The following is a 16,151-nucleotide window of genomic DNA, read 5'->3' on the forward strand; positions in this document are numbered from 1 at the left end:
GCATTGTTTTCCCCCTGACCTTATGGAGACTGGTAACTCGCAACTGCTGACTTTGAGACTTTTGTTGCATTAATAACACAACCCTGAGCAGTGTGTAAAGAGGTCCTGGGACTGCCCAGATGACAAGACCCTCCTTTCCCGGCCTGCAACTCCAGATCGGGGTGATGGGAGAGATGAAATGGACTGTGCACAACCACATTTTTCCACCCTCAGAATGCCCCAGATTGACAGCAAGATTTCAAGACCACACAGATCAAATATTTAATACAGAGTGGAATATTTACGGAGAGTACTTAAAAGAACATTGTGATAATCTAAAGTCTTTGGCAGGCCTGGACTGATTTCTGCATGAAAATAAGAGAACTTTGCAAAATTAACACAACCGAATAACCTAGGAGAGATAAAGTTAGTGCGCAGTCGTAATGTAAATTAGGAATCACAATTTGGGGATTGGAAGTCATGTTGGAATTCTTGACATGTGAGTTCAATCTTTTCTTTTTGTATTATTGAGTGTTGATCTTGGATTGCCTTTTGTTGATGGTTGTGTATTGTATTGTATTGTATTGTATTGTATTGTATTGTATTGTATTGCATTGTATTGTTTTTAAAACCAATAAAGCAATAAAAAAAACCAGAATGCACTGGAAGAACATCACATCTGGAGCATTCTGGGAGAGGAAGTAAAGTAAAGGTAAAAGGACCCCTGACCATTAGGTCCAGTCGCGGACGACTCTGGGGTTGCGGCGCTCATCTCGCTTTATTGGCTGAGGGAGCCGGCGTACAGCTTCCGGGTCATGTGGGCAGCATGACTAAGCCGCTTCTGGCAAACCAGAGCAGCACACAGAAACGCCATTTACCTTCCTGCCAGAGCAGTACCTATTTATCTACTTGCACTTTGACGTGCTTTCAAACTGCTAGGTTGGCAGGAGCTGGGACCGAGCAACAGGAACTCACCCCGTCGCGGGGATTCGAACTGCCGACCTTCTGATCGGCAAGTCCTAGACTCTGTGGTTTAACCCACAGCGCCACCCACATCACTGGGAGATAAAGTAGCATCTGGCAGAATCCACTCTCCACCAGGGAGGGATAACCCCACCCAGCTTGAAATGGGATGAATGTGGAACTGATAGAGACAAATGAGAACACTGAAAAGTGGGGAGGGCCAGTTTATTTCCATTAAGAGTCAGTTTCACATGACTTAATTCGTAAGTCTATCCCACCCCATTTCTATATTAATATGTGTGCTTTTTATATAAATATTTGTATTTCAACATCACTAAATAGTTAGCCACAAAATATACCATATTTTTCCGTGTATAAGACTAGGTTTTTTAACCAAAAAAATAGGTTTATAATTGGGGCTCATCTTATACACGGGTAGTGCTGAGGTGGTGTTTTCTTAATTTGGAGTCCCCAAAAATAGGGGGTGTCTTATACATGGGGGCGTCTTATACACTGAAAAATACGGCAATTTAAAGACATATTTACATCTGTGCTTGACTTCTATTTGCAATTTGTTTTTATAGTCAAGATAATATTTTGGTAGTTTTCTGTTAATTGATTATTTAAATGTAGATCTCAATTGCATTTTTTGTCTTTGATTTTAATTTTTAATGTTTTCTTTTCCTATTTTCTAATGTTCTGTTAGGTTGTAGACAACCAAGCTTTTATTTTTTTAAAAAAGAAGAAGTGAAGTGGTATAGAAATGATGATAATGATTATGATAGTTAATTAAATTGATAATAATAATAATAATAATAATAATAATAATAAACAATAACAATAATAATAATTTATCTTAATGTACAAATTTCTAAACTTTTTTATCCTAAGATATGTATTTTTAATTCATTTTGGTACTTTTCTTTTAAAAGATGACTCTGAAGTGCAAATCTGAAGAGTAGTTATATTCCTCTCTCTGTTGTGGGCTGGGAGATATGAATTAGGCTGGTGTGGTTAAAAAAAATGTGGTCTGAACAGCCTTTTCCTCCATTTTTACTGAAAAACAGCCGAGCCTTTGCCACCCATTTTCCCCCTTGGCGGATTTGTTTCGGAATGAATGGAAATTGAATGAGGCTCACAGGGGTTCCTTTTCCATTTGTTGCAAAATGAATGCACACCTAATGGGGTGGCGAAGAGGCGGAGGTGGCAGCTTTTGGGCATCGGCCTTTTATGACACAACAAACAGGAAGCTCAAAAGCACAGCAGGATTCGGCCCCCAATGCCCCCGACCCAAGAAAATCAATCCAAGGCGACTTACCTGCAGGTACTACTTTTCTGCATGACGTCGGCTCGGTGGTAACCAGAGAGTTTACAAAATCCGTCATTACTATAAACTACAGGCCAGTCCACGATTTGTGCATTGCCCAGTAAGAAACTTGATTCTAAAATGAAAGAAAGAAGGGGGGGGGAGAGGAATAAGTACTGTACTCCCCCAAACCATCCAAGCTACTGTTGTTAGTACTCAACATGTAGGATCGTCAAAACATAGCAAGGTAAGGACAATTGATCAATCAATTCAATTCAATTTCCATAATAATAATAATAATAATAATTTATTATTTGTACCCTGCCCATCTGGCTGGGTTTCCCCAGCCACTCTGGGCGGCTTCCATAGAAACAAAAAATACAGTAAAATATCACAGATTAAAAGCTTCCCTGAAAAGGGCTGCCTTAAGATGTCTTCTAAATGTCAGGTAGTTATTTATCGCTTTGACATCTGATGGGAGGGCGTTCCACAGGGCGGGCGCCACTACCGAGAAGGCCCTCTGCCTGGTTCCCTGTAGCTTTGCTTCTCGCAATGAGGGAACCGCCAGAAGGCCCTCGGCGCTGGACCTCAGCGTCCGGGCAGAACGATGGGGGTGGAGACGCTCCTTCAGGTATACTGGGCCGAGGCCGTTTAGGGCCCATCTCAACCTTCCTCCTGAACTAGCCCAAGGCAGGCTCATCCATAAGAAAACATGTTTTTAAAAAAATAAAGCATTCTAGAAACAGTGATCTCAGGGTTTCCAGGGTCTTTCAGGCACTGAGACCATATAACACCGGTCTTGAAAGACCTACACTGGCTCCCAGTACGTTTCCGAGCACAATTCAAAGTGTTGGTGCTGACCTTGAAAGCCCTCAACAGCCTCAGTCCAGTATATCTGAAGGAGCGTCTCCACCCCCATCGTTCTACCCTGACACTAAGGTCCAGCGCTGAGGGCCTTCTGGTGGTTCCCTCACTGCGAGAAGCCAAGTTACAGGGAACCAGGCAGAGGGCCTTCTCGGTAGTGGCGCCCACCCTGTGGAACACCCTCCCACTAGATGTCAAAGAGAATAACAACTACCAGACTTTTGGAAGACATCTGAAGGCAGCCCTGTTTAGGGAAGCTTTTAGTGTTTGATGTATTACAGTATTTTAATATTTTTTTGGAAGCTGCCCAGAGTGGCTGGGGAAGCCCAGCCAGGTGGGTGGGGTATAAATAATAAATTATTATTATTATTATTATTATTATTATTATTAAACATCTGGGAAAGGAGGAATATTTTTATATTTCTCCTCAAGTTGCTCCAGAAGAACGTCGTGGCCAATGGTCTCAAAAGCCAGGGAGAACCAACAAGCCCACGCTCCCCCAACGCTCTGTTTTAACTAGAATTACTTTGAACGCTCGTTTGATTGTTTTGTAGGCTGCCTCAGGACATACACACCTGGGGGAGCAGCTTGAAAGTGGAAGGGATGAATAAAACAAAACAAAATTAAGATAACGGTGTATGTTCAGGAGCGAGGGGAAATCCAAATAGGGGGATCTGTGGCTGGAAAGTGGCCATTCTTTTGGCTAATACATCGGGCCTGCTTTAGCTTTTCGAAAGATACATCAGGATGAAAAATGAGTCCATGCAAAATTAGGCAGTGAGCTTCTCTAGGCACACTGATTTTATATTCCATAAGTGATCCGTCTTCCCTCTAGTGCCATGGCTGTTTCCCCCAGGTGTGCGTATTTTGGCTCCAACACAACCATCCAAGGATTCTCACTAGATGCTGGAACAACTTGACGATTTTGTGGGGGGAGTGTCTCTCCTTTCTGCGAGGCATCACACAGACTTCTTCTGAGGCAGCTTCACAAGGCTTCACACCTGCCAGGTGTTTAGGACTACAACTCCCATCATCCCTCTTCATTGGTTATGCTGCCCGGCACTGATGGGATTTGTAGCCCAAAGCACAGGAGTCTTTCCCAGCCAAACCTGGAGACAGTGGGGGAGAAACCCTCTCCGGTACCCGGGGCGGGGCAGCCTGTACGGAGTGCGCATTTGTGGCATCCCGCGCATGCGCACTCCGTATGGAATGCAGCACATGCGCACTCCGTACAGGCTGCCACTTGCGATCGGCACCCTGTAAGGACTGTGCATGTGCAGCGACCATACGGGATGCCGCACATGCACACTCCGTACGGGATGCCGCACATGTGCAGTCCATACGGGATGCCGCACATGCACAGTCCATACAGGATGTCGCACATGCACACTCCGTACGGGATGCCGCACATGCGCAGTCCATAAGGGATGCTGCACATGCACAGTCCATAAGGCATGCCGCACATGCACACTCCGTACGGGATACCGCACATGCGCAGTCCATAAGGGATGCTGCATATGCACACTCCATATGGGATGCCACACATGTGTAGTCCATACAGGATACCACACATGCGCAGTCCATACAGGATGCCGCACATGCACTCTCCGTACAGGATGCTGCACATGCACACTCCATATGGACTGCGCATGTGCGGCATCCCGTACGGAGTGTGCATGCCTGACAGCCCGTACAGTCACCGTGTGAGAGGCGGCCCGTATGGAGTGTGCACGCACAGCAGCCTGTACAGTCGCCCGTATGGATGCCACGCAAGCAGTGCCCATATGGACTGCGCATGCCTTAGGCCACTCTACAGCTGGGGGGAGGCAGGGGCCATCTTGTCACACACACCCCAAAGTGGCACCTGGGGTGGACTGCCCCCTCCGACCTCACTTCGTATGCCCCTGCCTGGAGATCCCTGGGATTGAACCTGCTTTTCCAGCAAAGCATGACAGCTCCCCTTGGCACAACTGTCAATTGTGAGGACAGCTCCAGTTGGGGCTGGAGGGCAGAAGAGGCCACACAGCCAGCAGATTTCACCTGCCACACACTATAAGCTCAGATACTTTCAAAGAAAGTTAAGTTCCTCTTTAAAGAGAAACTTCATCCAGCTTCTCCCAAATGGCACGTGTTGTCATCCTTTTTCTGGGCTATACTGCTTCAGACTGAATGTATATATCCTGCACAGAGAAAAGTAGTTCATCAGGGGAAAAGCCAGACCAGAGCACATCTCATTTGACAGCTAGTTTTCTATGTACAGTCACAAGAGAGAAAATCAGAGGGAACAACGGAATGAAAAGGTCAGGTTCTTCCTTTTGAACATGACTAAGGCTCTCTCAATTTCCTCACAAAGCCTGTCTTTCATCAGTGACTAAGCGGAAAGCCGTAGTCAAGCCAATCTCTGTTGTGAGCAGACTAGTATTACTATGATGGTGATGATGATGATTAAAAGTATCACCCACCCTAAGGTCCCATAACATTGAAAGGCGATACTAAAAACAGTTCAGATGGAAATATAGCAAGGAAAACATTTCTTTGCTAGCTTGAGAAAGTCTCTTGTGCATGCAGGAACCTCTATCTGCCTCAGCCATGTCCAGAGAAGCAGCGCTTAGCTGGTTCCAGATTGTGGACTTTGGCTCTGACGCAGTTCCTTCCCCACACACCCTCCAGAGAAGAAAGCGAGGCCTTCTTCTCCAACTACCATTTCTCTGCAGCCTCCAGGCTGTCAAAATATTGTCAGCCGTTCACTGCCAGCAACTGAGAACTGGAAACGGACTGAAATTCCTGCCTGTCAAAATAACTTTTCCTGAGATCCTCTTGGAAGCTCTCAGTTTGAAAATAAAACAGAAACAGCACAACCACATCTGTGCCATCTATTAAATCTGCCCGTTCAAGTGGAAACACTGCTTTTTTAGGGGGGGGGTAGGTTTCAGTATGTTTTATGGAATAACCGCATGCCCAACACTGAACTCAGGCTAGCCATGAAGCAGGGAGAAGGTCAATGAGTTGTTCTTCAAGTGTACAATTGCCTCCACTCTACGATTCACTGGCAATATTGCCCAGTGATTCTACTTCACAAGTGTTTTCTAAATCCTGCTGGCCGCTGGAGGCAACGTCAGACAGGGTGACCCCTGGTGCCTGGCACTGGCGTTGCAGGCTATCGTTTCGTAAGCAGAAATTTTGTCACGACATCCCTGGACTCAGGAGGCAGACTGTTTTTACAATTGTAAAACACGATTCTAAGTGGGTCAGGTGGATCTGCAAGCCTGCAAGTATGGATTGCAGAGAGAGTGGCAGAGAGGGCACTTAAAGGGTTTTAGAGGGTGATCCACACTTTAGGCGATTTAACCCCTGTGTACGCGGGTGGCGCTGTGGTCTAAACCACAGAGCCTAGGACTTGCCGATCAGAGGGTCGGCAGTTCGAATCCCCGTGACGGGGTGAGCTTCCGTTGCTCAGTCCCAGCTCCTGCCCACCTAGCAGTTCAAAAGCACGTCAAAGTGCAAGTAGATAAATAGGTACCGCTCCGGCGGGAAGATAAACGGCGTTTCCGGGCACTGCTCTGGTTCGCCAGAGGAGGCTTAGTCATGCTGGCCACTTGACCCGGAAGCTGTACGCCGGCTCCCTCGGCCAATAAAGTGAGATGAGCACCGCAACCCCAGAGTCGTCTGCAACTGGACCTAACGGTCAGGGGGTCCCTTTACCTTTACCTAGGAAGTGGGGTGGTGCCTATACTTTTCTTCCTAAGAATGAACAGCACCTACTCACCCAAATGAAGGCAAGGAGATGAGTAGGGCAAGAGGTACAGTATACAGGTAATTGCCGTAAGAACAGCATGGCACCATCCCTTTCATTAAAAGCAGTCAGTTCCCAAAAGTACTGGCGGAAAGACAGCAAGGAGGGAGCCAGTCTAGCTTCTCCAGGGAGGGAGTTCCAAAGTCTGGGAACAGCCACCGACAAGGTCCTCTCCCGCGTCCCCACCAAGCCTGCCTGCGAGGGTGGCAGGACCGAGAGAAGGGCCTCCCCTGAAAATCTGAGAACCCAGGCAAGTTTGTATGAGGGTAAAGGACTTCCGGGGTGGCGCCATCGGCAATGGCGGACTCCCTCTGAACTGGAGGGACCAGCTCCGCGCAAAACGGGTCTTTTCCGTTACGGCGAAGCAGGGACCCTTCTAGAAATCACAGGCGGATGAAGCCTGTGACCGTGGGACTCGGCGGGCACCCTTAGCGCCCCCCCAACCCGCAAAGGAACCCACTAACGGGCTCCGAAGCGAAGAGGGGGAAGTGGCGCAGTGCTGTGAGTCAATTGCTTTTTCCGTGGAGCGAAGCCACATAGCTGTTGCCGGAGAGTGCTGCCTTTTTCCTGGGACAATTTGGCATCTAAAATAATCACCCGTGAGTACTTAAACATTGAACAATTGGACTTTAAATAAGAACTGACGAGCAGAAAGGAATTGGACTTAAAAATTCACTTCAGTTTGGTACTGAAACGGGAAGGTCTAAACAGGAAGTCAGCCTTCCGTTTCTTTGTAGTCAGAGTAAAGCAAAGACAACGTAAACTAGAGCTTAGAAAATTACTTTCAAAGGATTGGCTTTCATCATTTAAAATTGTTGAACCCCCCTTCGGTAGCAGGAGAAGAAGGGGGACCTTTTTTGGACTGTTTAAACCTGCAGAAGTGTGTCTAAAGCAAAGTAACTTTCCATCATCCTGATCCTGGAGCAGGGTGTCAGAATTGACGTTTGAAGCTCATTGACCAGAGACAAATGTTTTTGACAGATAGCTAAAAGAAGAGTAACATTGTGATTTCATTGTTTCCTTTCGCATTTTAAAGGAACAAATATTGACAAAATATCTTTAAAAAGAAACTTTGTTGCTATTGTCCTTAAAAGAAAGAACAACCAGAAGCTTTCCCCCTAGAGGGGGACTGTGAAACTGTAACTAATTCTAGGGAGCTTGCAGCTGCCAAAGATTACAACCGTGGGAAAGGACTTGTGACCTTGCAGGACAATGCTTTCAGAAGCTCTGTTGTGTGCTCTCTGTAAAATAAATGCCCTATTGGATCAGTTAAGTCAGAAGACGGATTTGATGACTAATGCGGTCAGAACTTTTGAACAGGTAGTGGGAAACTATATTGAGCCCACCCAGGAACTAAAACAGGAGTGTGCCATGACAGAACAGATGAGAGAAGAGGATGCTGCTGAATCTTGGGCGCCAGAAAGGGAGGGATTTTCGGCCCTGCAGGAATATGAGTCTTTGGATTTGACAAATGAACTTGGAAAAAACCAGATTTGGAAAGATAAAGTTTGGTTTGGTGTGGAAATGGGGGGTTGGACTGACCCCCCCATGCAGGGATGTTTGGACTTTCCGAGTCTGGCAATGGGCCATCAGATGTTTGGAGCTGTGGGGGCTCTCAAATTTGGAGGGAATCTGAAACATGTCTCCAAATACCACATGGAGTTTAGTCTGGACTATGGAAAAGGGGCTGATTTGTTGAAAAGGGTCAAAAACACTATCAAGCTGGAGTTCCCACGAGTGAAAGGAAAATATGAAGAAGAGCTGCGGAAGGGACATGGAAGAGACTTGAGGGCCTCGGATATAAGATCACCAGGTTAATGTGCTAGATCAATGGGATAAAAAGGACTGACAAAACCCGGGACCAGGGTCTTTCAGATAGCTTGAACCTTTCAGATAGCTTGAACCTAAGGCATTGTGCGAAACGTAAGAAGAACCTTGCTGGTAGAGTCAAAGGCCCATCTAGTCCAGCCTCATGTTCTCACAGTGGCCAACCAAGCACCTACGGGAAGCTCACACAAAGGTCCTAGCCTCAGCTATTTTTTCAAAGAGGGGTCTCAGGCAAGCATTAGTTGTGGGCCCATCTAGGGTGTCTGGGTGCTGGCAACTGTCCAAAGTTTCTGTGTGCTAGCTCCAGGTCTGTTCTTTCTGAAAAGAGAGTGCCTGCTTATCTCAGGCTCCAGCAAATGTCATCTGTTGTTCTTGATGGTCATTACTGATCTGAGGAACTGCAGTATGGTAGAGAGCAGAGTTGGAGGAAATTGTTTCTACAGTGGTACCTTGGGAACTTTGCTTCAGGATGAGAACAGAAATTGTGTGGCAGCGGCACAGCAGCAGCGGGAGGCCCCATTAGCTAAAGTGGTACCTCAGGTTAAGAACAGTTTCAGGTTAAGAACAGACCTACAAAACGAATTAAGTTCTTAACCCGAGGTACCACTGTATTACCAGCAGGGTTGCCCCATTTATAAGGAAGCTAGATATTAGTGGGGCTCCCCTTCAGTTCTCACTTGGCTTTAAATTTTGGTCTAATCGGCAAAAAAAGAGAGAGAGTTTTGATGGCAAATGAAGACAGGTACATAATCCAAAAAGTTGTTTCACTTGCAAAGGCAGCGGAGGAATCATGACAGTGTTCCCTGCCTAGTCATGCTGCAAATTGTCTTAAGGCTGTTTAATTGCATAATTATTCATTCGTCTGTCTTACTGTATACATGTTTTGAAACTTCTTTCTCATTTATCTTCTTGCTTTGTCTTCCTGGTTTTTGTAATTCTTTGCATTGTTATGATCGAAACAATCAACTCTGAACTTAACAGGGCTGCTCAGAATTTGCAGTTGTAAGCAGTGGTCAAAATACGACGTGAGATCCAAAACACAAAAGAGGATCATGATCATGAAAGAGGACTAGATAAAAGGCCCAGAAAGATTTTAAAAGAGTGAGTCGTGGAGTATCGTAGAGATTAAGGCTGAAATCCTGAGCCCGAGATCAGGGCAGTCTTGGAGGAAACTGATTTTCTAGATCCATTTTAATTGGAGTTTAGGCCTGGTTTTGGCACAGAAATGGCTTTGGTCACCCTGTATGGTGACCTCTGTCGGGGGAGAGACAGGGGAAATGTGTCCCTGTTAATTCTCCTTGACCTCTCTGTGGCTTTCGATACCATCAACCGTGATATCCTTCTGGAGTTAGGGATGGGTGGCACCGCTTTGCGGTGGTTCCAGCCCTACTTAGATGGCTCATTCCGGAGGGTGATGCTTGGGGAGTCAGCCGATGGCAGCTTACTGATTCCCACCTTAACCCCAGAATAAGACAGCCAATGGCAGCTAAAGACCCTGAGAGAAGCTCAGCCAATGGCAGCTAGACTTCCAGTAAAGCTCAGCCAACCAAGTTTAGAGACCCTGAGAGCTCAGTCGTGACACCTTCAAAATGCTCAGAGGACCTCAGCCAATGGCATCTTACAGTGAGAGCCTATATCTACTCAGAAGTAAGTCCTGTTGAATTCAATAGGGCATACTCTCAGGCAAGCAAGGTGAGGATTGCAGCCTTGGAAGAGACCATTCTCCCTGCCAGTGGTTAGTGAGCTACCAGCTTCTGCTGCCCGAGAAGCGGGGATGCAGTGCTCTTAGCAAAAGGTGTCAGGCAATGTGATAGCAGTATCGCCAGGGCTTCTGGTTCAGTGAAATGCGGGCAGAGGTGTAGGAAGGGGGTGCAGTGGGGTGGATTGCCCCAGATGTCATCGCTGAGTGGGTGACATTCGGGGCACTGCCCGCCCCGCAACTCCCAAGCCTACACCAAGCCATTGGGGGAAGGGAGGGAGCTGCGCCGCTTTGCCAGTGGCCTCCCCCCCTTCCCCCTTCGTTTTGACAGCTCGGGGGAGGCTTGGGAGTCGGGGGCGGGTGGCCTGCCATTGCCCCGCACTCCTAGGCTGCTGGAGGAGGCAGTAATACCCAAGGCAACACGATGACCAAATACAATGATACGATATCAATATACACTCTTTATATAATCATTATAGGGACGCGGGTAGTGCGTCCTAATGGTTAAACCACAGAGCCTAGGACTTGCCGATCAGAAGGTCGGCGGTTCGAATCCCTGCGACGGGGTGAGCTCTCACTGCTCTGTCCCTGCTCCTGCCAACCTAGCAGTTTGAAAGCACGTCAAAGTGCAAGTAGATAAATAGGTACCACTCTGGCGGAAAGGTAAACGGCATTTCCGTGCGCTGCTCTGGTTCGGCAGAAGCGGGTTAGTCATGCTGGCCACATGACCCGGAAGCTGTCTGTGGACAAATGCTGTCTCCCTCGGCCTATAGAGCGAGATGAGCATAGCAACCCCAGAGTCGTCCGCAACTGGACCTAACAGTCAGGGGTACCTTTACCTTTACCTTTATATAATCATTAAGAGTGCATATTTTGTGACTTTCAGAGATTCATAAGTTTTCTGTTTATGTGATTTCATATATTTCATATTATATAAAGAGTGTATATTGATATCGTATCATTGTATGTGGTCATCGTGTTGCCTGACTATTGTTTGAAACAGAGGGGTTAAATTGTTTGGTTACTTGCTGGAGGAAGCAGGCAGACAGGCAGGCAGAGGACGGGAAGGAGGCAGGCGAGCAAACAAGCAGAGAAGGGAGAGAAGCAGACAAGCAAAAGCTCCCTCAACTCAGGACTCAAACCCTGGAAGACACAGGAGGAGAGGTGGGGTGTGAGAACAAAGGTAGGGGGGAGTTTTAAGTGCTTATGCTCACAATGTTAAGTAAATAAACCAGAAAATAACACTTGCAACTGTAAGTATCTTATTTTTCCTTCTTTTAATAATTTCAATTAGAGGGGGGGCTGCCAAAATAATTCTGCACCGGGTACCACCTGACACTGCTACGCCTCTGATGCGGGTGCCTATTGGATGGGCAGCAGAGTCTGGAAGGGACCAGCAGTGTCACAATCTGAACCTGTTCCAGGCACTGCTATCCACTCTGCAGCTGCATCCTTGCATGTTGCTGACATAGCTGTCGAGGTGCATCTGCTACTTCCTCCCGATTCCACTCCAGAAAGGCTGCTGGCACTCTCTCCCTTGTTCAGTGGTGCTCAATGGTGGGAGCTGATATTTAGCCAGTGAACCCCTCCCATGAACTTCTGCTGTCGCCCTTCGCCTTGCCCTTCTGGGACACCAGGATGCATCAACCCATCACTACCCAGAGACTTCATCACTGCCACCAAAGCATGCATTGTAATAGAGATTACACCACTGCATGGCACTGATGGGATTTATTCTGGTTTAAAAGTGTCCTAAGATTGAAAAGGGACGCAGGTGGCACTGTGGGTTAAACCAGTCTTGCCAATCAGAAGGTCAGCGGTTTGAATCCCCACGACGGGGTGAGCTCCCGTTGCTCGGTCCCTGCTCCTGCCAACCTAGCAGTTCGAAAGCACGTCAAAGTGCAAGTAGATAAATAGGTACCACTCCGGCGGGAAGGTAAACGGCGTTTCCGTGCGCTGCTCTGGTTCGCCAGAAGCGGCTTAGTCATGCTGGCCACATGACCCGAAAGCTGTTCGCTGGCTCCCTTGGCCAATAAAGCGAGATGAGTGGCGCAACCCCAGAGTCAGCCACGACTGGACCTAATGGTCAGGGGTCCCTTTACCTTTAAGATTGAAAACATTGGTTGCCCAGACAGAATCGGGGTGTTCATATATTAGGCTCGACGAGTGTACAGTCTGTGTGCACAAATAGCTGAGCTGTACTAATTGGCACCACACACATGTATAGAGAGAGAGAGATGGCCTCTACCTGTGTTCAGCAAAATGTGGAACACACCTAATGTAAAAAAAAGGACTCTGGGCTGTATTTATTATTATTATTATTCCAAAATTACCTACCAAGGTAACCTAAATTCTACACTGAGAATTTACCAGTAACCTTAAAACAGAATACAAATATGTGCTTCTTAACACAATTTGTCCTGTTTCTGCTCATTTTGGACAAAGTGCTATGCACAGAGCACTGAGCAGGATAAAAGTGGAAAGGGGAGCAGAAATGACTGAGGTATGCAGACGTATTTATTTATTAAATCTGTATACCACCCTTCATCCGTGGATTGCAGGGTGGTTCAGAACATCAAAATGCAAGATAAAAACCACAAGATATATAATAAAAGCAAAAACCAGTGGCCTGCCTCCCACAAACACATTTAAAAGGGGATATGGGATGTTGTCCATCCCATAGAAGAGTTTGGATTTGATATCCCGCTTTATCACTACTTGAAGGAGTCTCAAAGCGGCTAACAATCTCCTTTCCCTTTCTCCCCCACAACAAACACTCTGTGAGGTGAGTGGGGCTGAGAGACTTCAGAGAAGTGTGACTGGCCCAAGGTCACCCAGCAGCTGCATGTGGAGGAGCGGGGAAGCGAACCCGGTTCACCAGATTACGAGTCTATCGCTCTTAACCACTACACCACACTGGCTCTCATAAGGACATAAGAGCCAGTGGCCCATCTCGTCCAATATCATCTTCTCCAGTGGCCAACTAGATGCCTCAATGGGAAACCTACACAAAAGTCTTCTCCTCTCCTGTGGTTCCAAGCAATTGGCTTTCAGTACCATTGCTGCCTCCAACTGCAAAGGAGGAACATAGACAATGTGGCTAATCGAAAGTGGAAATGGGAATTGCAATTACCGGTGTCCCCTTATTCCTCCCATGTCTGGGATGGAAATCAATCCGGCAAATAAAATTGGAATTCGCTGTTGCTGTTCCTTTCGGCCAACAGCCGATATGTAATGGAAAAACATTCTCTCCATTGGCATTTGAGCTTCCTTTGCACTGAAATGAATGGGATGGAATGATGTAAGGGCAGTGCGATTTTCATAATTTGCATAAATTAATTATGAATACTCAAACATGGGGGGAAATGCTCAGCGTCACTGAGAAGAACTATGGGGCTTTGTAGGAAAGGAGGGTATTTTCATGCCGGTTCTCTTTCATAAATTTTGTGTGTTCCCCCCATTTATTTGCATTTCTTCCTCTCAAATGGGCACAAGACTTTTTATTTCACTACCGCAGTCCACCCAAAGGTAACCCTGAATGTCTAGTATTGCACCCACATGCCCTCGCTGTCATCTAATGAATTCAGCCTAGTACCTCGTGTGCTAAAGATCTGGGATCATAATGAAGTAGTTGCGTCAAGGTTCTGTGAAAGAGAACAAATTAACTGAAGAAACCAAGGCCTGCGGAAGCAGAATGAACACACAGGTGGCATTGGTGCAAATTCCCCGTTTGAGAAAAGGGGGAGACTGCGGCCATGAAGAAAAAGGGGGATGAGGAAATGGCCAGAATGAAAGAGTGAGTGCAATTATCCTGGGAGGTTTTGCAAACTACAGGTTTACAGGGGGGTTTTCTTCTTCTTTGCACCATTTCCAGCACCTATAATAAAAACAGAAAAAAAACAAAACACCCCAATTCTCTGGTGCATCCTGAAAAGTGGCCCCATCTGACTATCATCCCAAAAACAACGTCAGAATTACAGTCGTTCACATCTTCCAACTGATCTGTCCTTTCTCTTTGCCCTGTTCCGTAATGCAGCAATGAGGAGAGACTTGAAATAAGTAAGGGGAAAGTAGGTCAAGCACAGACTGAGAAGGTAAACTCAGATTTTATTACAACTGGACCCACTGTCCTCCCCCACTGACTATTCTTATGGGGCTCCCTACCACAAAGGCAACACCCTTTTAGCTGTCCGCTTATGGGGCTCCCATACCATAAGGGCTCCAATCTATTTGATTTCCACACATTTTCTTCCATCCCACTACCTGCATCCCTTTCTGCTCCCAGCCTCTGCACTGAAAGATATTCTCAGCCAAAGCAACTTTCTGCCTATTTTCACAGCGGTGGCAGTCAAAACGGAACGACTGACTGTCTCCCTCCGCAGTTAGAAAGTTTGTGAACACAAGAAGAGCTACCGACGAAAGGAGAGTGGCAGACGAAATTAATGGACTATGCAGAATTGGATAAGATGACAGGAAGGATTCGAAACCTGCGGGACCAGAGTTTCTCAGAGGACTGGAGTAAATATTTGGATTATTTGAAAAGCAGTTGTAATAAACAGATCACGCTAGTAGGACTGCAAGAAGTTTTGTAAGGAGGACTGTGCGAAATATTGCAGAGAAAATTATGAAGAGAATTGTTAGTTAAGGATTATGAAAAGCAATAATGAAAGGTAGATTAAGTGATAAAGATTGAAAAATCTTTAGATGTGGTTGATGGAAGTCCAAAACACTGAATAAGATAAGAAAATATGTTATATGATTTTTGGAAATTATATGTAAAAATCAATAAAAATATAATTATGAAAAGAAAGAAAGTTTGTGAACCTTCCACTGACATCAGAGCGGGTGAACCAATAGCTACAGGGATATCCCTGTCTGGCAGAGCAGCCCAACTCTGCAGCTCTTGGGGAGAGGGGGGGTTAATGGTGCCCCTCCATCCAGCCTGGCTGGCCTTGGCCAATGTAGAGAACCCCTTCCTCTCTGCTGAAGACACTGACAGGAAGAGACTGAACCTAGCAAAGCTCAGGGGTAGAATGCTAAGAGAGAGTGCAGTTTGCTTCTACACGGTGGCCAGGTTGTTCAACATTGTTAGTGCACATCAACCCCCTTAGAATCCACATGCATCCACAGTTTCAACAGCTAACCAGATGTGTGACTTGATTCATCCAAACTTCCATCCAACTGCATAGGAATTTGTGCACATATACTATACATATACGGGACGCAGGTGGCGCTGTGGGTTAAACCGCAGAGCCTAGGGCTTGCTGATCAGAAGTTTGGCGGTTCGAATCCCCGCGACGGGGTGAGCTCTCATTGCTCGGTCCCTGCTCCTGCCAACCTAGCAGTTTGAAAGCACGTCAAATTGCAAGTAAATAAATAAGTACCGCTCTGGCGGGAAGGTAAACAGTGTTTCCGTGCGCTGCTCTGGTTTGTCAGAAGCGGCTTAGTCATGCTGGCCACATGACCCGGAAGCTGTATCCCAGCTCCCTTGGCCAGTAAAGCGAGATGAGCGCCGCAACCCCAGAGTCGTCTGTGACTGGACCTAATGGTCAGGGGTCCCTTTACCTTTACTATATATATATGGCCAATTCACATAACATTTTTGTTGTTTTCTGTCTCTCTGTGTGCAACCAGTCCCAATATGACCAGGTATCTTTTCATAGAATCACATAGAATTGTCGAGTTGGAAGGGACCCCAAGTCCAGCCCCCTGCAATGCAG

At 46.6% G+C, this 16,151-nt stretch overlaps 1 protein-coding gene across 1 annotated transcript in view; it reads right to left on the reverse strand.

Moving 5' to 3' along the window:
* Positions 1-16,151, reverse strand: part of KCNH5 (potassium voltage-gated channel subfamily H member 5) — a 188,184-nt gene that overhangs the window by 165,882 nt on the left and 6,151 nt on the right. The window contains exon 2 of the mRNA XM_081015936.1: positions 2,261-2,384. Within this exon, the coding sequence (XP_080872062.1) occupies positions 2,261-2,384 (124 nt within the window). The remainder of the gene's footprint in view (positions 1-2,260; positions 2,385-16,151) is intronic.

This window comes from Podarcis pityusensis (genome assembly GCF_964106645.2).
Source record: "Podarcis pityusensis genome assembly, chromosome: 1".
Lineage (NCBI taxonomy): Eukaryota > Metazoa > Chordata > Lepidosauria > Squamata > Lacertidae > Podarcis > Podarcis pityusensis.